The sequence below is a fragment of the Acanthopagrus latus genome, chromosome 7 (genome assembly GCF_904848185.1).
Source record: "Acanthopagrus latus isolate v.2019 chromosome 7, fAcaLat1.1, whole genome shotgun sequence".
NCBI lineage: Eukaryota > Metazoa > Chordata > Actinopteri > Spariformes > Sparidae > Acanthopagrus > Acanthopagrus latus.
In genome coordinates, this window is record NC_051045.1 from 11,818,770 (window position 1) to 11,843,453 (window position 24,684).

Genomic DNA, 24,684 nt, shown 5'->3' on the forward strand with positions numbered 1-24,684 from the left:
CTCAGATTTGACATCAGCTTATTCCTGTATCTGCACATTTAATATACTACATTAGTTGTACTTGAATTTTAAGTCTATTGTATCTTATACATTATTGTATTATTATGATATATATTCATGACATAATACACAAAGTGTGACAAAACAAAATGTATATTTATGTAGTAAAATAACACTTAAATTATATAAAAAGTGCTTAGATCAAAAATCTCACACGTGGTCTGTTGAACCTCACCCACTGCCAGCTTGAGGAAAAGGCCTTTTATGCCTGCTTGTGATACTGTACATGCTGTTCGCCGTAGAGCGACCGAACAGAACAGATGCATTCTGGGGCTTGAAGTCCATCCGCGGGAACGATACCACGGTAGCCCGATGATGGTGAGCTAGGACACGCCTACAAGCCCCGTGATGCCTCAGCTCTAACTGTACTCCCTACACCTGATTGTCAACAGAATAGCGAAGTCTGGCGTTAGCAGGGAAGAAAAGGGCTCGCAAAGATGGAGAACGAAGAGAAAACTTCTTCTGTGTCGAGCAGGTAACATTTTTGGTGCTATCCGTAAACCGCTGGCATCACAAGACGATTTTTTTGGTGACTTTTGCGAACAATTTTACCGGTTGTCTGGTTAAGCATCTTTAAGGAAACACGACCTGACTATCACACTGTGTGACTTAATGGATACAGTCAGTGAATCGTTATGTTAGGCCCATATATAAAGTAACATGTCGCCGCTGTGTAGCTGCTAGTTTATTACATATGTCGGACAAGCTCGGCCTGCTCTTAGTTCGTCGCTTTGTCCACTCTCACTTTGTCATAACAGTTGTCAATTTACACGAGGTGTCCTCCTAACACAACTCCATTGTCATTTTTCTCAAACAGAATAAGAATATTTAACAAACCCTAACGGTACCCCAAACATGCTAAGCTAGCGCGTATCGCATGTAGCTAGCTAGACAGAAATAATTTGCATGAAAAGAGGAGAAAAAGACAGCTTTCAGGTCCGCAGAAGTGACAAGCATGGCATGGCGTTTTCTTGCTGGCACAGCAACGTGCTCATCATTCACAGACATAAGTCCTGCCCTCATGGGGAAGTTGTCTTAAGCATTTGCATAAGATGACTAATACTGTAGCAGGATAATACATAGCGCTGTCACACTGTCATATTCACCCAGATATTCAGCTGTCTCTGTATCCACCCACACTTAAACCAGCCTTCAGCCTGGTACCCCGTTGAGCCGCAAGAGGGTGTTACTGCACTGGTCTTCCCACTGAGGGTTAGTTCCTGTTTCATAAGGACTCACCAGACCGGTAGCGCAGGAATTAAAGCTGTACTTACTAACACTTCAGAACCTGAATGTACCCTCAAAATGATGTGAGCAAAGCTTAGAAATATATTTTGAAGATGTGAAATCTGTGAGCACAACAGGTGTATATCAAAAAAAGTTGGTGATTAAATTAACAGTTGGCATCCAACTGATTAATTGCTGTAGCTCTTGTTGGATCAGATTATAATCGATTAATTCAGATAAGTAATATTTCCACCTTTTTAAATGCTAATATTTTTCTGGTATCTTTACTCCCCTTCCACATGAAACTACTAATCTTTGTGTTGTGGACACACAAGACAGTTTTTGACATGTCATAGACCAAACAGCTCATCGATTAATCAAAAAAACATTCAACAGATTAATCAGCAAAGAAAGTAAACGTTAGTTGCAGCTTTGCAAAGATTTTATTTAGCATATTCTTTTTGTTTTTGTCCATCCTATGTATATATAGCTACTTACATAACTCTGTCCTAGCTTCTAAAATAGATGAGAATATTTTTTTTAGTGTCTGGCGTCTGAGTTATGTCACTTTCATTTGTCATTTAAGACATTCAGTTTATGTAATGTCTAAATTATAAATTCTGAAAGCTTAAATGAGTCATAAGAAGTATTTATTCCACATTCTGTGATGTGTTTAATATTATCTCTCTTATTGTACTTATAATATAAGTAATTTCTACTTCAGCTCAGGCTTGTAACCCTTCTGGACGTCTCTGTAGCCATAGACAGACAGCTGAATGTTTGGCATAGCAACCAGTTCGGGCTTCTTGTTTCGATGGTGCTTTCTTGCTTCGCAGCTGTCTTCTGACTGCAGTTTAAAGCAACAGCAGCACTTCCAAAACTACATTGAAGATTAGAGATAAACACTGGAATCCCTTGTGTCTGTCCCCTGTGGTTTTAACAAGGAAGTAAACAGAAATTAAATCTTGGCAAGTCCAAACTCCAAATATTTGCAAACGCCTTACTTGTCGGTGTAAATCGTATCTAGTTGCATCTCTAAGCAGTGTGGTTCTGAAGCTTTGGCCTGCTTCATTCTTTAGTTTGTTTTTTGCTACGCTGCAAAACAAAGAGTACGTCTCCTCTGATCTCTGGGAATAGTGATTTGTTTGTCTGTAAAAGATGTGGTCTGGGAGTGTCAGTGTTTGCATGTGTGTGTTTTTTGTGTTGTGTGTGTGCATTGACTTGGGCTGTTCCTCCAACTGTCAGCTGACAGAGCAGCAGAGGTGGTGTTGGGTTTCATCATGCTGTTTATTCCCCAGTCTTCACTGTGAGTGAAGTTGGGGAGGTGACATCGCTGAGTGTGCGTGTGTGTCTGTGTGTGTGTGTTTGTATGTGTTTGCTGTCTTGCTGACGTCTCCAGACTCTGGTGTAAGGCACATAGAGACATGGCAAGTCCCTGCAGGGGAAAAAGCACATTGCCTCCCCTCTGCCCTTCCCCTCTCCATTTCTCCCTATCTTCACCTCCCTAACACCGCCTGAAGCGTCTCTCTTGTAAATTCAGTCAACTGCGTCAACATCAGAGGAGAATAATAGCTTACTGTTTGTCTATCCCTTCTCTTTTTTTCCTGTTTTCTCCCCCACCAGTTTGTCTCTTGGCGTCTCTGTCGCTCTCTTCTGGTCCCTCTTTCACCTCCAGTCACATATTGCGACACTGACTGTCAAAGACAGTTGACCCAAGCTTGGCATGTGTGTGTGTGTGTGTGTGTGTGCCTGGAGTGGGAAGGTCTGGCTCAAACCTGATGCTATTAATATCACCTAATGAACATAATCTAGAGGGGTGGTTATCCTCTTACATTTGTTGGCCGGACGACTGAGGGGAGGAGTGGAGTGCGAGTGAAAGAGGAGGGAAACGCTGTGCTGTAGTTTCACACCGAGTGTGCTCTCACTCTACCAAGCTGCAGTGTCTTCTCTCTCCCTCCATTACTCCAGTGAATGGCAGAAACAGAAAGCTAAACAGATGTCTAAAGTTTCGTTTCTCATCTAAGCCGAATCCCTTTAATATTGCCCAACCTCTTGCTCTCTCTGTCTCTCTTGGGTTATACCAGAGGGCAGTACTGTCAAGCCATATTGTAACTGAGTGTATATATAAATACAGACTACAACTACTGGCAATAATATAGGTCCGTGCACACAGTGGGAACCTCCCTTATACTTTTCTTTGATTATGAACTCGCTACCGGCTTACTCAGGAGCTAGAATATCCGGCTGTTGGACTCTTAGATCTGATGGCAGGTAAGTGAATTTTATTTATTTAAATATTTAAATTTATTTGGATTAATTCTTTAATTCTTGTATTCCAAAGTGCAGTTATCATTTGATTGTTTGTTTATTTGACCCTGTGAGAGAGTTAAATGTTTTCTCTTCAGAATGTGGACAGACAGAATAGCAACTTCAGCCTATAGGTCTGTGGAGTATATCAGTTTTTGTTGACATGCTTTGGGAAAGTTTGCATCTGTCACTTAGTAACACACATCATTTTGTCCCTGACTGTAATCATGCTTTTGTGCTGATACCACAAGTTTTCGGTGTAGTATAATACTGTGTTGATAGGATAAATGATTTAACATGAATTGTAACAAAGTAGTTGGGTGAGTTTGTTTTAGGTGTCTGAGAGGTTTTGTCTGATGCAATATTGCAGTGGAATAAAGATCATTTACATAAACAATTTATTACTTAATCCATGTTTTTTAGGAATATGCCATATCAGTATATATAGTATATATTTATTAAAATATTCATATTAGTACTCGACCTGACAGGAAATTTTCGCAATAGATTTATCATACAGATCTTATAGTACAACTTTGTTGCTTTTTGAAAGGGTTTACTTGCATTGTGTTAGACTGAAATAATAATTTTATGCATAAATTATCATAAAATGACAGATTTTAGTTTGTTACTAGTAGTTCTGAGACAATGTATCATCCAACAAAAGTAGGTCTCCAGTCAGGCTTTAATATTGATTTCAACTGTATCACCCATCTGTTATACATCTGGGAGTTGCAAGTTCATGCAGGTTGAGAAGTCGTACTTCGTTGATCTAAGGATGGCGTTTGTCAAATCAATGCCATTACATATTTTTTTTAAAATCCTCTTTGCAAAGATCCTTCACAAAGCTAAGTGGGCAAAAGAAAGAACAAGTCCCGTAAGTTATGATGCTTTGTCTTGTTTACCTTTTCACTGACTCCTGCAGACCATTGGGGCTTATGGTCCCCATGTCTGCTCTGGTCATCTGGTCTTAGGTACCTTCTGTGGCCTCTTTACAACATTTTCTTTTCACAAAGTTGCATTCATAGATGCGTTTATGTAATGTTTATCAGCACTTTAACCACTGAACAAGGGTATGATTCAGCACCGTCTACTAGGCTAATCTTTTATGGCACCCTGGTTTGGTTTTAGCTGATAACACTGCTGGAGTGTGCTGTGCCTCATGTAACGTATATGTGTTCTCTCAGCCTTAGCCTGCTCCATAGCTCAGGTGACCCTGCTGTGATAAGATAAATCTTTGCTCTCTCTTGTTTGCTTCACCTCTGACCTCTTGAGACTCCACCTGGGGAGGTGTATGGCCCATATAAAGATGGGAGAGCCAAGAGATGAATGAATAACAGAGAAGTAGACAGAGGACTATCTAGGATTGTTCTCTCAAGCTGACTACTATAGATATGGCATCTGGATTTTTACAGTCGTCACTGGGTGAAGTGTGGATGTCTCGGATACTGAAGTAAGTGTTGCTAGCAACTGTTACCAGGTTAGACTTGTTAAACAGACCTTTTTTTTTTTTTTTTTTTGCTTTGGTGATGCTTCTTGCTTGGTTATATTCACTGTGCGATTCATGGTTTATGGCATCAGTAAATTAAAAGTGATTGCTTCACTGACATTGTGCAAGTGTTTGTGTTTTTTCTTCAGGTTATAATTTTGCATAGTTAATGTGGCACAGAAGCCTCCAGGCTTTTGTAAGAGAGGTAAAGCTGGTTTTGCAGAAGTAGTTGAGTTGTGAAGTTGAATTCTAAACGGGTTACTCAGCATTGGGTTAGACTAGTTCTTTGTGCAGCTGTCCTCTGCTCTGAATCTCAATTAGCTACAAGCATTTGTTGATTGTTCAGGCTCGCACTTCTTTACTTTTGTCTTAGAAAGTAACACAAAAAACAACTTTTTTTTCTCTTTGTGAAGCGATGAGTAACTATATTTCCAAATATGGTGACAATTTTGAAAAGCGTCAAGACACTTGCTTAATGTGTTACATCAGCTTCTCTTAATGGAATTTAAGTAATGTTGTGTTGTGCAGAAGTGTTTTTACCTTTGTTTCTAGTTTGAATAATCCACGCAAATCTCTGTACCTGGTTCCCACAAGAGTCTCAAACCTGTTTTGAATGAGCTTCATGTCATTTGTATATGAGGCTCTTTTTTTTATCTTCTTATGTTTTCATAACACATTTTACATATATCTACACTGCACGAATACATCATTCATTTGCAAAAGCCTCTGTAGTCATGTAATTGAGTTTGCATTTTTCCACATAGTCAACATACTGTGACTTGAACTTTGGATTTCAGCAGTCTTTCTGTAGAGTGAACAAAGCTCACCTGTAGAAAAATATAAAATCTGAACATTAACCCATGACAGGAGGCAACGTGACTCTAGGTCAGTCTTGTTTACTGTCAGGTAACTGGGCCACTGTTCTTGTAAGTCCATCCCACAGTTAGGTGTCCAAACTGAAGTCTGTTTGTGTGTCAGCAATCATTCACCACACAGTAATAAGACAATGTGGAAGCTTTTTTATTTATTTATCATTTTATTTAATTAAAGATGATCCTGTATATTACATTTGTGTCTTATTGTCATGACTATTTCTCAGGATGTTTTTATTGCTAGTTTCACCACTGTTCAGATTATACTCTTGACACAAGGGCACTAACAAACTAATCGGGTTTGTGGCTGTGTGCTGTCTTTCATTTCATTGTTAATGAAAACAACCATCATACTGTGACCAAATCTCCTCAGTTATATACCACTTGATATGATGTAACTGTTTATGAGGATGGTACTGTATTCAAGTCAAAACCACAAACAAGAAATTGCTCTTTTTGGTGTGTACAGAGCTGCAGACCAGTGACTTTTAACTAGGGCTGCACAATATATCATTTCAGCATCGGCATCACAATGTGCGTATGTGCAATTGGCACATCACAGGGTGTGCAGTGTCAAGTAGGCAAATTAACTCAAACTGTTCATGCTACAACTTGCACCGCTCACATTTTACATGACTACTTTAAAACAGACGCCTGTTTAACATTGCATGATTTAGTCCAGTTGCATCTTTGATCTTGCATACATGGTTGTGAGCCTTAATCATTCTTGATCGGTTTATCCAGCAAAACATGGCTTGCACTGGTTGGTTGATAAAATGCACTCCGCTACAACACACCCCTGTCATTCTCAAATGTTTTTTTTTTTTTTTCCAAATAGAGCTCCTCGGGTTATTTTGAGGAAGTTTATGCATTTTTCCTATCGCAATAAATATTGCAGAAAACCAAAATATCATATTGTCAGTTTTGTTCAAACGTTGTGCAGCCGTACTTCGTAACAGTTCTGTCAAATATACACCAACAGAATTGTCAATATTAATGTCATCTTTTGTTGTTGTTGTTTTACAGTGGAGGTGGTGAAGGATCCTTGGATCGGCTTCTCCCCTCAGTAAGCAGCACAGGCCTTTCACCCAGGAAAAGGACCACCAGCCAGTGCAAATCTGAGCCTCCTCTTCTACGTACCTCCAAGCGAACCATCTACACAGCTGGTCGCCCACCCTGGTACAACGAGCATGGAACACAGTCCAAAGATGCCTTCGTCATTGGTAGGACACCCAAAGATATCCTGTTATATCTTTTAGTTTTCTTTAAAGTACATTCCCCACGTAACTTTGCAATGACCTACTGTACACCTGAATCTATATAAACACACATAGTGCCAATAAATCTAAGTTCTCAAAACTGAAGGAAAAAGCAGCCCTTGAACTAAGCAATCACCATCTTTACTGGTAATGGGTATTGACAAGCCCTTTCACTGTCATTATTGACATTTTAACTGAGCTGGAGGTGGCTCTTTTGCCACCGACAAGTATTGAACATAGGGAATAAGATATTCTGAAGTCCTGGTCTCTGTTTTCTTGCTGCCTCTCTGTATGTGGTAGCCTAAAGCAAATACAAGAGGGTGTCCTGTCAAGCTAGCACTTGTACGGCAAATTCCCAAAAAGCAAAGGTATTTCAGAACCGTTGTGCCTTTCAGCATGTTTGCAAACTACTGTTACTTACTTAATGCCTTCATGTCAATGTGCTGTCACAGGTCTGTGTGGCGGAAGTGCTTCAGGAAAGACAACCGTGGCGAGGAAAATAATTGAAGCTTTGGATGTTCCATGGGTGGTACTGCTGTCAATGGACTCCTTTTACAAGGTGTGTGTGTATGTGTGATTTTGTTCAGTACAGTATGTATTGATACAGGTGTGTATGGACACAAACCTGTATGCAGATGTTGTAATGAGAGGGTAAGACACTGGATTTAGGTTAAGTGAATTTTGACATGTTTTTCCACATCTTTATGTCAATCAAAATGCTCTCAGATACAAACTTGACATGAAATGAATCCAAGAAGTAATTTTCCATATGATTATTACTTCATCTCTGTCTTCTATGGCTGCTAACCTCCCAGTGGCCTGAAGGAAATGTTCGAAAGAGTGAGACTGAGTGCAGAAGAGAAGAGTGAAAGAGAGAAAATAGGATTGCCTTTTGGATCCCAGAGGGAAAATGGGGATAAGATGAGTGACTGGAGAAAAAGGAGACAGGATAATATTAGAAGGCGGATGAGTTAAAAGAGAAGCACAGTGGTGAGTGGAATGGGGAGAGAAAAAGAGTGGTGGAGAGCAATCAAGCAAGAGCCATCATTCTTGCCCCTCTATACCTCCACCCACTCTGCGGTTATGTAATCCTGTCACAATCTGACAGCAGTGGTTTAGACTGTGCAGAGAAAGAGGGATTTACCACTGGTCAGTGGCAGTATAGCTCTCACCACGCTGTGATACCAGAGGTTGGCATCCAAAATATTTCATCTAGTATTTATGTCTTTTTAAAATGAATATCTTATGCGTTTCTTTTGGGGGTATCTCATGTTTGAACACAGTCCCCAGAGAGCAAGCTACACCGGTTTATCATATTAAATGTGTAATGGGTTCACTTGAGAAGGGGGTGTTGCAGTTCTGAAACTGCCAAATACCAGATCTGGAGCTTTAATACTCAACTACCCTAAGGGCACACACACAGACACACACACCACCTGGTACAGACGTCACAGTGGCGCATGATGATCTCCTAAATTTAGGCCTCCTAACTTCAACTGCTCTTGAAGGCGATCTGTGTTTTTGCACAAGCTCATGTGAATTATGTTTTACAACCCATAAAGCATGTGTACTTTAAATGCATCCATGTAATATTGTTTTATAGGTGTTTTTCTTCTCTTTTCTTACTACACATATGTTATTGTGGGAAATCATTTTTGTTGAGCTTGGAAATAATTATTAAGGGAAGTTTACTGTAAAGTATGTTATTACAAATAGTTGCAATCCCCAGGTCCTGTCCCAAGAAGAGCAGATTCTGGCTGCCAGTAACGACTACAACTTTGACCACCCTGATGCCTTTGACTTTGATTTGCTGACACACACCCTGCGCAAGCTTAAACAGGGCAAGAGCGTGAAAATCCCTGTGTATGACTTTACCACTCACGGGAGACAGAAGGAGTGGGTAAGGATGAATGCACACGTCCAAACACATGGCATTGAACTTCGTAAATTAATGAGTAGCATGTCAGAAATACTGAATATAATCTCAGTTTCTCGATTACCTAAGAGGGTTTTAATCTCCCTTGCTAGAGGTTTAGAGTCACATTGCAAATCTGCTACCCCAGATGGTCACTGACAAACCATTATTGTGAATTCTGTCTACCGGTTTTTATACTTAAGTATCCATTTAGTACAGTTAGATGTTTATTCATCTGTTACAAAATGCTTGTATTGTCTGTATGTCCATGTACTGTGTACGTACATTGTCCTGTAATACTACATGCACGTGTGTCCCCCACAGAAAACCGTATATGGAGCCAGTGTTATCATCTTTGAAGGAATCATGGCCTTTGCAGATAAAAAGCTCCTGCAGGTAGAGTAAGGTTATTGTCCTTTGACATGTTCAGCTGGTCAGTGAAAGGTGCTGGTGTCAGGTTTATTTTTATCTGTACACGTGGATGGCCATATTTTTCTGTGCTTTTCTGGGAGGGGCCTTTTTTTTACCATTGTATTCAATAAAACCTGTGCCGTTTATGCAAAAACTAGCTTATAAGTGTATACATATCGATATTTATATACATATATATGGATATGGGGCAACACCTTGCTGCGCAGAGCTGTCAAAGATATGTTTAAAGTGACTGAGAAACAGTGTCTGCACCACATACTTCACATACCATAGCCACCAGTTTATTTTTCACTGCAAAACGTCACATTTTTAATCGATTTATCCTCTACCCTAGTTTATTACTTCTTACTTGATTGATAAGTATTTTAATGTACAAACTAATGCAACAAGGTTGTTTCTTTCAGCTGCTCTTAAATGTTTATTGATATCAGAGTTATTTATTCAAGTCATAAACGCTTTTCCATCTACTACTTATTTGATAAGAAACTGTGTTTTTAAATGTGAGTGAAGATACAATTTATGTAATTAAAAACATGTTGGTTCTTTTAATCTTGCTTTCGGGACAGACTTAGGTTAAACGTGTTAAAATGAGGTGACTGTGAACAAAAATGAACAGAATACATTATAGAGATTAATTAGGAGACACCACACATAGCTCTAATGAGATCCTTCATTTTGAAAGAAAACTGTGTATCAAAGTATTTTCCTTGTCAGGGACAGTCTTGGTATTAATTCATATCAGACTCATTCAAGACACAGTAAACAAATATCTTAACATTAATATTATATCATGACATAAATGTAAGCACAATTATGCTGAGAATGAGTTAAATAGATTGAAGAAGGTATATTTAGCTTGATCCTTACTGTGTGTTAGGAACCTTTCCTTCATCTTTACCTGTTCATATTCTCTTGTCAGCTACTGGACATGAAGATTTTTGTTGACACAGACTCTGACATCCGGCTGGTGCGTCGGCTGAGGAGGGATATTACAGAGAGAGGCAGAGACATTGAAGGCGTCATCAAGCAGTACAATAAGTTTGTCAAGCCGGCATTTGAGCAGTACATTGAACCCACCATGCGCCTGGCTGATATTGTGGTGCCACGTGGTGCGTGCAAATAACATCCACACACATTTACATATGTATACAGGTTTAATATCAATTTACAAATACTTTCATACTCTCAATATAGAAAGGAATGAACTCAGTAGACTACATTCACATGGCAGCAATTTTTCTCTGATGTCACACTCAGGGTGGGAATCTCAAAAGCTGGGATAATGTCTTGCTGCTGTGTTCCAGGTTGCAAGTGGTATAAACATCAGGAACCTGCCACATTGTTATTTCTTTCACACTAGACAGTTAATTAGAGACTGAGAAGATGGTGGATAGTGAAAAGTGGAGGATGATTGGGCTATATTTCAGGGAAAACAACACTTGAGAGCCAGTTAGAAAAAGTTGGCATTCAACCACTTCCTTCCTTCCCAAGTGTACCGAACTGTTATGTTAGCCAGGAAGTTGAGGTTGACAGCTGATGTTAGCTGTTATCTAACAGAACAGGGTTCCCATTTATCCTGGAAAACCTGGAAAACAGTTGGCCAATTTTCCAGTCATGGAAAACTGGAGAAAAAGCAAAATGTCTTTTTGTTGACCTGGAAAATTATTGAAACATTTTCCTATTCTCACAGGTCCACAAAATACATGACATTGTCATCTGAAAGGGCAAAGTTATCTTAAGAATCATATTAACATTGAAATGGTGACACTAGTAATAGACAAGAGTAGGCTGTCGACTGTGAACACACCCCCAAGTCACTTCACACAGTAGCACCACAGGCTGGGTGACATTAATGTAACATGACAATTTAAATGGCTGAAAGCCAAGAAAAAATGTAAGTTAAATTATGTTTCAAATGTGATTATTTTGCACTGCTGGCTAAACAGGAAACCACTTAGTAGCTACCAGTTACCAGTTAAGTATATGGCCTCCACCCCTGTGTTTTATACCAGCTAGATCATCACTGAAAATGTTGTGAAAAATGATCTCTTGTAAACAGTGGAAAATATGGCCTGATGTCTCTCCAGATTTTCACTATCCATTGTCTTTTTAGTTTTCTGATCAATCAGGAACGGTGAAAGTATAATTATTTGTCAGATTACTTACATTTGTAGGACCAAGAACACAGCACTAAGTGCAGTTTCAGAGGGAAATGGCTGATCACTGCGCAACAGTACAGTAATTTATTTTGTTTGTAATTTAGGCAATATTTCACTGCTGTTAAACTAGAGAATTCCCTTTATGTTTCTGTTTGTCTCTCTGTCAGGTGGTGGCAACATGGTGGCCATCGATTTGATCGTGCAGCATGTCCACAGTCAGTTGGAGGAGGTAAGAGAAATCACGCTTAGAGACCTACATGCTTACTGTCACACACACACACACACACACACACACACAGAATGTGTCAAACTAGCCCTTCAGCAAAACAACGTGGGGTGATTTTGTTTGTTTCGGACTAAGTTCATCTTAATTTAAAGCTGAAAAGATATTAAGCAACTGTTGAGATGATTTGCTGAGTGTTGTTGCAACCAGCCCTGATTATTTGTCAGTAATTACAAGCTCCATCACTCCCTCTAGTGGATAGAAATGTGAGGATGATTGCTCCAGACAGTTTGACAGATAAATACATTATTTTGTTAAGCATTTTGATAGCAGATAATATGCGTAGTCACTAAAATTTGTATCAGGGGAAGATTTTGCAGTTTGGACCAATATAATAATGTCCTCAATTTTTTTATTAGTTTGGTGTGATATGACAACTACAGGGTCCCTTTGTGCTTTCTGAGTCTTACTGGGGTCTACATTTAGCAAATTAATACTTTATTAATTCCGATCACAGTAACAGCTCTGGTAAGACACAGAATCAATACTTGGTAGCGATTATCTGATAATAGTCTGAATCTGAAGGTTATGTTTCTGTGCTTCCGATATTAATATGTCGTACAAGTCCAACTGTTATGAATGTGAATTTTTCTATTTTATTACTCATTCAGGACACAATTAAGTACATGGTTTACAGGTTCTTATGAGGGGGTGGCTGACAAAAATCAAGAGCGAATATCCAAAAATGAGAATGCAGTCATTATATACTTGCGAGATGGAGAGTGGGATGAAGGTTTGTTGTCTCACAAAGCCAAAAGTCTCCAGACATTCCTAATCGATTTGGAAAGACCTTCTACACACTCAATAGTACAGTCAAGTACAATGAAGATTTTTAGCTTAAAAGCATGTAAATGACGTATTTTCAAACAGTCTCGACCCCTGCTGTCATAGACTTGGATGACAATGAATGTTTTCGATCGTTTTAAGACAAGTCCCCTGCTACTTCAGTTGTTTAGGAGAACACTGTAGAGCTGTTTTGCTGTGAAGCTCCAAAAATGTTTTGTGGACTACAACACTTCACATGACTTCCCAACTTAATAAATAATGACTGGATTTTTGTATTTGGCTATACTTCTTTAAGGGTGCGTAGATGGTTGAAGCATTTACCCCGATTGATCTTTATCCATATCAAACACATTTTAAGACATTTCTTTTTGTGATAAGGGATTAAAACTTCATTTTGGTGAATTAGTAATATAAAATGTATTAACATGGAAGAGTTAATCCTGATACATAATTATTTGAAAACCTGTCTCAACGGTTCATTCTGCATCCTTGTCAGAATAAGCTCTTTTGAATACTGAACCCGAGTGTGCTGTTTCCACTTTTGGATTGGTTGTGCAACATGCACTAAATGTCACCGAAGGCACACTTTTGCTCGTGGGGAGCACTTTGTGCCACCATGCAGTTTGCTTTGTTCCCGCCCCACTTACACACACACACACACACAAACACAGACATACACTCACACACACACACACATACACATTAACACACATGCTGCTGATGGACTGCTCTCTCACTCTCTCCCCCACCACTTCCCCTCCACCCCAAATCCCCTCCACGGCTCACAGCGCGAGCTCAGCGTCAGGTAGAGTGGCCTTTATCCTGTCTATCATTCTCTCCTCACCATCTGTCCAGTTCCCCACTTGTTCTGCTTCTTACTGGGAGAGAGAGGAAAAGAGGCCAGCAAAACCAACCTCTACTTTCCGCTGATCTGCTGGTTGCCGTGGCACATCAGCAGGCGGCACTGTTGTCCCTGTAGAGCAAATATACTGAATTAGTGATCAGTCATATGAGTATGACACTGTGCCAAAATGTTGTAAAGACTGTCTCCACAACTGCACTTAATGAATATATAAAACTGCATAAATTGCAACATTTGGAAGTCGAATCAAGACAAAAAAGTTTGATTTGGTGTGGTGCAGCCAGCATTTGATGCAAAGATGTCGGTTTTCCTTGTCTCTACATTCTAGAGAAATGACAACTCACGCTCTTCCTGCCTTCTGTGTCTAAAAATACACCAATGAGTCAAGTCACTGACCCCTCCTTTCAGGGGCAACAAGAATAAGAGAGAGAATGACTACAACAGAAAGCGAGAGGGAGGAAGCTCTTGCTGCAGCTATTGTTGACTATTATCTACCTCAGCCACAGAGAAAGTTTCCAATACCCTACTACAAAGTGCTGAGTTTTTCCATTGAATGTCGGCCACAGTATCTGAGACAGAGAGAGAGAGGAAGTGAGCTTGGTGTCTGTCTTTAGACACAGGATGTGCTGGGGCCTGTGAGCTGAAATACCAACCTTTACTGTTCTACACGGTGAAAGAGTGACAGCCACACGATAGCTTGCGCACCTCCCACGCAAACACACAATGGATGCATCGTGCACATGTATAGATCTCAAAATCTGTTCAGAAATTGCTCTGTCTTTTACTCTAGCATCTGTAATAAGATATTTTAAAGCATAGCCTCCTCTCTGGACCATAATGTTTAAAAATTTAATTGAAACAGCGGTTTACCTCTGTGCTTAGAGTACTTCCGAGACACTTGACATTTTCAAGTCTCGGCTGTCACACTTTTCACTGTGTGTGATAATCCCTCCATCCACCTGATGTTGTGTCTCTTCTCATTTTTTCCTCCTCTTATGTGTTTTTGTTGTTTCTGTGTCTGTGTCCCACTCTGTTGTGTTTGTTGTTGTCTGTCAAAAAAACCCAAAACTCTCCCCATAGAGGAAACTTCGCTGGGATATGTGAGCAGATTTGATATGATTTCTCTCTTCTAATTTTTTTTATTTTTTTTTGCATCTGGCTAATGTTTATCTCAGTGACATCGTGGATACATGTAGTGTCAACATGACTGCATCACTGAGTGTGTCTGTTCCTCTATAGAGCCCAGGGTAGACCTCGGCCAACTAGATTTTCAAATCTAATGATTTAGTGTGTGGAGTCTGGGGAAATTATTGCAAGTAGTAGAGACCTATCATGGAAAATAATCGTCATGCTTTTATTTATGTGAGACAGAATTGTTTTTATATATTATGCATAATTTTTAAACAGGTCTCTTTATTTCTTGACCATTCTGTCTAAGAATCTGTCTAACTTCTTTTCCATCATCATGGTCTCTGTGCTGTTGTAATTTTCCACTGAACACTCAACACTGGCACTGTGTGCTTTGTAATGTTGTGCGTTTGCCCAAGTAATCCTGTTACAGTGGTTACACACTACCATGATCAACTGTGCTTTAACTACTTCAGAAATACATGTGAAAGGTTTTGCATGTACTTACACTTATGCGTGTTTGTCTGTTTGTGTGTGTTTTCTGACTATGCACACGTATTGTACACGCTTGCCGAGAAGCGTCAGTTGCACTTATTGTTTTTACGTGTGTTGTATTCATGTGTCTGCCCATCTTCCCTCTTCCCACTCGTCTCACCCTGCACCACCCCCGCTCTACTATTTGTTGCCGTGGTTACAGGGCAGCCCTGGCTTCTGCACACCAGGCCCAACCCCTCCCCCAGACCCTCAGTGTTCTGGAGAGCACACCCCAGGTCAGGGGTATGCACACCATTATCAGGTAAAAGCTGAGAGATCTCATTTGTTACAAGAACAGCTAAACCCTGTGCAGTGAGCAAGCAGCTAAATCTTGTACTGTTCCTCTCCTAATCACCCATGTTCAGAAACAAGGAAACCAGCCGCGATGAGTTCATCTTCTACTCCAAGAGGCTGATGCGTCTGTTGATCGAGCGGGCGCTCTCCTTCCTCCCCTCACAGGTGTTTAATACTGACATCCACTGTTAATTAATTCACAGCACTGCATGAAGGTTCGGTAATCCTTTGTAATAAGTAGAACATTATTACGGAAACATTAGATACCAGAGCGTAGACAGAGACATGTGTAGGAGAAAGAAAGCCCAAGATAACTGAATGATCGAGAAAAGCTGACAAGACACAGCAATACAGTTTATTTTGTAGCTCTGAAATATAGAAAGATTGGTGGAAAAAGAATAAGTGCCTATTTTCTAAAAAAGACAATGAGATAGACGAACACACGAGAATGGAAACTTATCAAGTCGCCACAATGGAAAGTTTCCATACCTTAACCATAATTACAGGGTTGTATTACACAAACACGCGTGACAGAGTTTGAAATTCACCACAATTGATCACAGACTATTTCCTTGACTCCAATAGCACACTATAGCAATCAGCATTGCACTCACACCATTCTGATTTTTAATATTATCTCAGATCCACGTAGTCCAGACCCCCCAGGGAGAGGATTATGAAGGCAAGACTTTCCACGGAAAGAGGGTGAGTGAACTCCATTTACAGCCTGACGTCTCCACAACCCTTACATTTTTCTATTTTATTTTAAAGACCATCTAGAAGTGTTTGTCGCTACCCAAATTGATGCAATTAACCTCTATTATTTTTTCTTTCCTCTCTTTGTTTTTCTTCAGATAACAGGCGTGTCCATCCTTCGAGCCGGGGAGACCATGGAGCCGGCTCTGAGGGCCGTCTGTAAAGACGTCCGCATCGGCAAGATCCTCATTCAGACCAACCAGGACACGGGAGAACCAGAGGTACAGATTTAACTATAGGAATATATTTTACTATAAACACTCTTAAAGTCAAAAGAAATGTGCTTGATGACATCAAATGTCCAGTATGTAGAATTTAGTGGCAGAAATTGAAAATAATATGAATACAATTAGGTTGATGTTGGTGTGTAATCACCAAGGACTTAGAAATGTTGGGTTTTTGTTACCTTTGAATGAGCGTTTTATGTCTACAGAGGGAGCAGGCCCTCTTCCACAGAGTCCACCATGTTGCATTGTTGCTACAATAGCCAGGAATACAACACTAGAAGCCCTTAAATCCTACACACTGGACCTTTAAGATGTTTTTTTCATAATATCTCAGAGTATAGGTTTTGTAGTTTGTTATTTTCATACTTCTTAAGAGTCTCTATGTCCTAACTTGGAAATTCTCCGGTTTAAGGATTTCTGCATTGTGCCACCCGTGTTACATGATGGTACTGGTCATGTAGGTTACGTGACGGTGATAACCCACACCCTCTCTCTAAACATTCTCAGCTTCATTACCTGCGTCTACCAAAAGACATTGGCGAGGATCATGTGATTCTGATGGACTGTACTGTGTCGACTGGAGCTGCTGCCATGATGGCTGTTAGAGTCCTGCTGGTGGGTGCACCCGATCGACTTCAAGTCCATGTTATCTGCAACAAATTGCTGTCCTCTTGTAGCTTATTTTCGTGGATGTGTTTTTATCTTCAGGACCATGACGTCCAGGAGGACAAGATCCTGCTGGTTTCATTGCTCATGGCAGAAATGGGAGTCCATTCGGTGGCCTACGCATTCCCACAGGTCAAAATCATCACCACAGCTGTGGACAAGAAGGTCAATGACCTCTTTCACATCATACCTGGCATAGGTGAGCAATGGAGAAAAGATGCTTTGTTTATACATGATGTCAGCTATTATTTCATGTTTAAAATGATGTTGACACAAATTTTTTGTCATCATAGGAAACTTCGGGGATCGATACTTCGGAACAGATGCACCACCTGACTGGAGCGACGAAGAGATGGATGAGCCCAGTTACTGATCCAACTGTTGTTTTATGGACTATGATTATAATTCTTTTTTTTTCATGGAGTGAATCAGGGCTGAGCCTATCAGAGGACAATGTGAGGACATATTCTTTGCGTCTGTTTTGGCGTAAAGTGCATCCGTCCAGGTGCCCTGGAACAGAAACTGACGACGGACAGAGCATACAGCCAACTTGTTGACATGTTAAATTATATTATTTTACCTTCTGCAAATGCTGTTGTGGATGGTTGTGTTATAAAGTCTGAAATATTTTTATATGTACAGTATGCGACTACTGTAAGTCCAAATGTTGTGAGTGTTTAAACTGTGACAATCTCTTTTGAAATCTGCAGGCTCGTCGTTTTGAAGGATATATCTCGCCTTATGCCTAAAACTGTGGACGACACAACTGAATGTGAATTTTGCACATGCAGTAAAAGAAAAGAAAAGAAAACAAAAAAACTTCTAAGGTTATTTTTACCTTCCTCGCAACTTTCACAAAAGTTAAATCAGAACACGAACTCGTGTTGCTCAACTTCTATCGCCATGAGCACTTTCTGAAGGACCATTCAATCGGAAAATGTGTAGGTGGATCTGTCTTTTTTTTTTTTTTTTTTTTTTTTTTTTAGCTCTCTGGTTCACTCTTTTCCTTCTCTGTGGATGCTGACCTAACCAGTCGAAATGGGTGTTGAAAACCATTTTTTCATTATACAGCTAAGAGTATGCACTCGTGTATATTTATGCAGCACATCCTTCATTTACATATTTGGATATGGATAGACCTGACCAGTCGGCAGGCAAGTCGTACGTCTTTTTTTGCTGCTGTGAAAATGGGTCGTCTGAGTAGAACCAGCACAGATTAAGTGTTGATTTCAGACACCCTGAGTTATGCCTTGCAGGGGATTGTTTGTTTTTAACCATTAAAGGGCTGTTGAGTCGAGGATGTGTAAAAAGTCAGAGCAGGTGGAAATGCCGCAGTCCTGTCCCGTGCCTGATCTTTTAATTTGGTTTCAGTACTGAGATGAAATGAGATCTGTCTGCTAAAGTCTGTGCCTGTTAAATATTGCCTTGTTCTTTGTAGAGAAATGTTGACAGTTTGCCAGATCCTTCTCAATATTCCTGCGTTTGATTAAGACATGGGAAGTAGCTTTGCATATCAAGTTCATTTTGATGTCATTGTGTTCTCTGGGTTACGGTGTCATAAAGTATTCAACAGGTTATTTGTGAAATAAACCTTTATTTATTCTAACAATTAAGGGGAGGATAAAAAAACTGAATTGAAAATATAACTGCAAACTTGTTGTGACATTAGTTACAAGTACTGTTGCTACTCACCATTACACTTCCATTCAGTCACCTTCTATTGTACAGCGTGTGCTTTCTGCTGAGTACAACTGTTAGTGAGTCATTCTGTGCTGAGAATCCATCAATTGTGTTTGCAGCCTCGGTGTCTGACTGTGTGCTGTTTTGTGTTTGCCATTTCTGCTGCATGTTCCTTTTTATATATAAAAGTATATATTTAATAAAAGTGCAATACAGCTTTTAAAAATGCATTCAGCTCTTTATTTCATTTATGTCGAGTGTAAATTGTTGGTCTGGGTCATAGCGGACAGTGCGACCGTGGCATTAGAACACGTACACAGCATTTAAAGTAAAACTGACATGTGATTTGTTTTTTTTTTTCTTTTATCAACCTTTTCAAGACCGAAACGCATTACCTTCACTTTGAAACTGAACAGGAAGGATATTGTGGTTGTCCTCTTCTCATGGAAAGGAACCTTGATATCTTCCATCACTTTCCATAATTATCACTCTGACAGCTGTCAAGACACCAGCCGCGGCAAAGTATGATTGACACTCATTTGATGAGGCTGATGGACAATTACAAACCGGCAGCCTATTAGGCAGATATTGACCCACAAGAGGCATCTTTTTTTTTTTCTTTTTCTTTTTTTTTTTTTTTTTTTCAGGGGGAGGAGGTGTGAGAAGGACGGGCAAAAGACGTGCAAGGGCTAAGAATATCAGCAGGCTCAGAAGCAGCATTTTAATTCTCAGCCTACTCTAGTTTGTCCTATGTTAAGTATGCAGCTGGTATGGATTATTAAAGCTTGAACTTTTTTTTTGTCAGTTGATTAAAATGTTATGAATTTATTACATTTTTGAGGTTGGCTTAAATATGCAATACATGCCAAAAGTCTGCCTGCTATTGATTATCAAGTCAAAGCATTTTTGTATTAGTCCCTTTCTTTCTCACACACACACAAGCAAAACAGAGAATTTAATGCAGATGTTTATATATATATATATATATATATTTACGTATTTCACAGCAAACATCAAGTGTTCATATTGCCTCTTGAATGGAAGATGTTAATGGAAAGTTTACCACCAGCGCTGACAAACAGGAAGGTGGTGCGTCTGGTAGTACAGAGCATGATGAGGTCACAGCCTAGTAGAGTCAGCAGGAGTGGCCTTTTTTTTTTTTTTTTGTAACTCAGCGACCTGTGTTTCTTTTACATCCTCATGTCACAAGCTCAGCTCCAGGTTGTTGCTCTGCTCTCTTCCTGTGCGCCTTCTTTTGGGTCTCGACTCTGATGTGATGAAGTCGACTGCTCAGGCCTGGGTCTTCTTGAGGAGTCACAGGGGTCCTGCCACATCGTGTGGGTAAGACGGGAGGCTTTCCACACACTTTCTCAGTGAGTGTTGTTTTTTGTTTTTTTTTGCTTTTTGTTTTTTGTGAGATGAAAGGGAGGAAACATGGAGAGCAACTGTGTATTTACGGTTGTTATTTGCTGGGTTAATGTCCTATCTGGCAGGGAGTGTCTAGGTTGTAAATGTGAAGTGATGGTGTGAGTAGGGCCAACACAATCCAGTGGCTTTAATGCAGATAGTCAAGGATGAATTATTCAGACGGTGGAGTATTTCTGAATCATGTGAAGAGGGTTTTGGATTAGTCGGTTTGAAGAGGGCACAGCATTGTCTTTTTTCCTTTCTCTCCCTCCTTCCCCTCCTGCTCTCTCTCTCTCTGTCTCTCTCTCTCTCCATCTGCATAGTTTATCATGAGGGGAACATTTTCTAAGAGACCGGACCGTCCTCATAAAGTCAGGGCCGGGGGTGATTTAGATGTTTTTTAGTATGAGATGCAGTGTGTGCATTAGGTCTCCGTTTGGCTGAGTGTTTAATTGCTCTCTGAGTGGTTTCAGTGCAGGTTAGCTAACAACAGAGAGCCAGACGCGGTGTTAACCTTCTTACATTGTGCTCAGAGAGTTTTCTGAATGGGAGCATTCGCACAAATATGAGCCAGGTGTGTTACCGAAATGCAGTTGATTGTGGCTATTGGAGCATGTCATTACAATGAAGACCTAAATTTACTGACGTGAGATGTTATATTTGTGTTTGTATCTTCCTTTATACATCGCATCCAAATCCTTTTTTTTTTTTTTTTTTTACAGGGGGAAGTGAAATTATAGTACCAGAATTAAATGAAAATCACTGTTACTCACTGAATTTTTTAAAAGTAGTTCACTGTGATTCCGAGAGCCTTTTCTCATATTTTTATTTTCTTTTACTCCAGCCGGATAAGTATTTTTGCTGGCGCCAAATTCCTTGAATGTCTGTGAGCGCGCAATCTAAAATACTTAACATAAAGGATGCCGGATTAGTTTTTTAATATTCATACTATGTCTTTTAATAAGTTAACAACACAGCAACAATAAAATAGCCCATTTTGGTCACATATACCAGAAACCTACCGTGCAGCTTATTTGAACACATAGTGTTTTTACATTTTTCAGGTAATTTGTTTTAAAAAAACAACAACTTTTTGATGATGGTGATTAGAAATGTTAGTGACCAACAAAAGCAACTTTTCAGAAGTCTTTACAGTGGACATTTGTGCATCTGGATTTTTTATATCATATAGAGAACAGTGACATCCACCAGCGTACCGACCACGAGGTGCACATTATGCAGATGCGTAAATACATCTTGACTAAAATCATCCTAAAACAGACATATTTTTCTGACTTTTCCATCAGGTGTTTTTTGTTTTTTGGTCAAAGTACGAGTTTCCCCAGCGTGGACACAGCTGCTGAGGGCTCATCAATGAACCGAGTCCCGCTTAAACTCTTGAGTGGCTCTTTCTAGGACTGTCCAACCTGAGAATGGTGATTTCAGGCTCAATCTCAGGTTCGTCAGCCCATGAAACGCAAACTCACCTCTGCAGATTATGAGGAGGAACAGCAAAAAAAAAAAAGGAAAGAAAAAAGCCCTGAAAAACCCTGTCTGGACTGTGCTGCAATGTGTTTTGATGTTCAGAAAGCAAAGGTGTTGAATGATCTGCTCATCAGACCGACAACTAGAATACTTTTTTATATATATATATACTTTATTGTTTAACTCATCAATACTTCACTTTATGGTTTAAAATTGCCTGACATTATCATTGAAATCTGCATTTCAGATTATATCTGGTTCCTCTTTAATGTATCGAATCAGCTTGAGTATTGTACATCAGAGTTATGGAGAATATTTTTTTATTTCACTTATAATAAATAACAATGTTCATAATAAATGAGCTCTGACAGCATCTCCTCTCCTCACTCAGAGGTCTGATGTTTTAATGATGAGACGCACTGTAGACAGCAACACTATTCCACTCACAGAGAGCTGCGTCTTTACCAGCAGAGGGAGCAACGCACACACTTACCAGAGCGCAGAGAGCTGCTGCTGCTTGAGGACATCACTTTGGTAATTTTTCATTTAAACCTCAGAGCTCAATCGCCTCAATTCAGTGACTCTGTTCTGATGTCAGACTGAAAAGAACGACTTGATTCCTGCAAACAGGAGAGAAACAGAAGCGTTGGAGCTCGCCTTGCGCACTTATTTCATAATGTGACAAACTGGCAAAAAACACCTGTCAGAGGTAAAAATGTGACGTTATTTTCAAGCACTGAGACAAACGACTATTTTTGTCAGTGATGAACCTTCCAGCACTGTTGTGAGGGACGTTATTTAATCACATGCTCTGCTGTTTTTTTTCAACATCTGCTGAATATGTCTGTACACAGTCATATTGTTTCACACTACAAAAAAAAATGCCTTCGCAAGAAAGGACGAGCTGCAGAATTTAAAAAAAAATTGTATTCATATATTTATACATACATTACATTATATATTAGGATTTATCAATAGTTACAATGTGTGCGTGGGACACAAACCTACAAAGGCAGGGTGAGAAATATTCTATTGTTTTCTTACTTTACAAACATACTACAAACTATTTGACCAAATTCTGTCTTCAAACTTCTCAAATCAAGTACAAATAAAGTATTTCAGTTTCACAGCTTTGGTACGCACCTGTGATTTTATTTGGCTTTACAGCAGGTTTCACAGTGAGTGCCGTAAAAATCTAAAAATGTAAAAATCTAAAAATCTGTCCGTCAATCAGAGTTTGGAAACCGACCAGTTATTTATTAATTCATTGTCTTTTTTGCATAAAGGAAGCTCAAGCATTTATTGAATCTTTGTATATGTAAAGATTACAAAACCACTGGAAATGTTATGCTCTTGAAAATACAATAAAACAAGATGAAATGAAAATGATATGTGTTTTTTGGCTACTTGAAGGCAGCTCTTTTTTCTTGAAAATGTCCCAAAGAAAACACTTTCAGACGCGCGTTCTTGTACAGATGTGTCTCTTCTGTGTCCTTTTTTATTCTCTGAAAGACATTTAGACATTTCTGGTTGCTCGGCATGTCAGTTCAGAAGAGTCGTCACTCTTTCTCTCTTTGCGTTTTTCTGAAGTTTTTATTAAAATCAAAAGTTGTGTGAATTATTTTATTTTATTTTTTTTTTTACAAATAAATTGAATGTAACAGAGAGCCGGCGGGCATTCAACTCCAGGAAGGACATTTTTTAAAAAGTTATTTCTTATGAGGTCAGCACAGTGGCATGTGCAAACCCATTCAAGTGGACAAAACGCAATTTCGTTTTACACTCCCACCTCTCACTCAGATTGATGTATAATTCAGTCTAAAAATCACGGGTGTAAAATAAAATGCAAAATGGAATGGAAAGAACCTTGATATATACGGTTTGATCTCTGCTATATTAAATTTGATTTCAAGCGCGATCATTTCCCATTCTGCAAATGTTTCCATACAAGATGTGAAAACACTTCACGATTTTAAAAAAAATAAAAAAAGATTTTCCACCTCAGAGTTTGTACAGCAGGAACGTAGGGAACCTGGTGCAACCTCTAAATATATGTTGGCGTCTTTGGCATTTTCGTGATGCAAAGTTGAGGCATCCCAGCGTAAATACTGATGTGACCTTAAATATATGATTGTCTCATCCCTCATTACTGTCATATATTTCACATAATTCAATGGACTCAGCGTTAGATATTCCAACTGTGCTGTCATTCAATTTAATCATTGCTTTTATTATCCGTGCACATGTCATCCAGTTTTGCTCTTGCCACTTTCATCTAGGTTGTAAATCTCTGCAGCACGGTCCACCTCATTCAAGCTTGTATATCCGATCTCAAAACTATCATTTTTGCAAAAAGAGTTACTGTCTCCAGACTGTAAACAAACTGCATGTAAATAGAGTCTAGATTTACATATTTTTGCGCTGTATTATTACTTCACGTTGCTTTTGTGCTGTTATTTTTTTATGTTTGTGGAGCAAATGTGAGGACATATTTTTTGTATGATTACATGACTCTGATTAAAAACTGAATGGATGTAAGCTGTTGCACAGATGTACGACATGTGCTTGTGATTTTGTGTACTATAAAAGTCTTAGTTTATTGGTTTAGATTTTTTAAGGTATTGTCCCGGCAAATCCTCCTTCATAAAGTCTGTGTTTGATGCTGAAAAGGGTCTAAAGTGACAGCAGGTGCACCGTGCCGACATTCAGAGGACAATGGAGTGTCGCAAGCTTTGTCGGTTTAGTTTTCCCCTCCAGCCGCAACCTCACAGTGTCTTCAGTCGCGGTTTGCAGTAATTGAATCAAGACAACTTTGTTACGAATACACGCATTCACATCAGCCTCCTGTTGCCCGTG

The 24,684-nt window shown here is 39.5% G+C and overlaps 1 protein-coding gene across 4 annotated transcripts; it reads left to right on the plus strand.

Moving 5' to 3' along the window:
- The first annotated feature begins 394 nt into the window (after positions 1 to 394).
- Positions 395 to 19,162, plus strand: uckl1b (uridine-cytidine kinase 1-like 1b). Of its 4 annotated transcripts, none has more exons than XM_037103015.1 (15): positions 395 to 535; positions 6,982 to 7,178; positions 7,667 to 7,773; positions 8,944 to 9,114; positions 9,454 to 9,525; positions 10,481 to 10,670; positions 11,888 to 11,949; positions 14,732 to 14,751; positions 15,477 to 15,575; positions 15,679 to 15,772; positions 16,250 to 16,312; positions 16,462 to 16,584; positions 17,098 to 17,205; positions 17,299 to 17,455; positions 17,550 to 17,690. In XM_037103015.1, the coding sequence occupies exons 1-15, from the start codon at positions 498 to 500 to the stop codon at positions 17,627 to 17,629; spliced, it is 1,581 nt and encodes a 526-aa protein (XP_036958910.1). In that variant the 5' UTR covers positions 395 to 497; the 3' UTR covers positions 17,630 to 17,690. The 4 variants fall into 4 exon arrangements, with proteins under 4 accessions (XP_036958910.1, XP_036958906.1, XP_036958907.1 ...); XM_037103011.1 differs by lacking the exon at positions 395 to 535 and adding an exon at positions 3,491 to 3,558 and having other exon boundaries at positions 17,550 to 19,162; XM_037103012.1 differs by lacking the exons at positions 395 to 535; positions 14,732 to 14,751 and adding exons at positions 3,491 to 3,558; positions 13,578 to 13,594.
- The last annotated feature ends 5,522 nt before the right edge of the window (positions 19,163 to 24,684 follow it).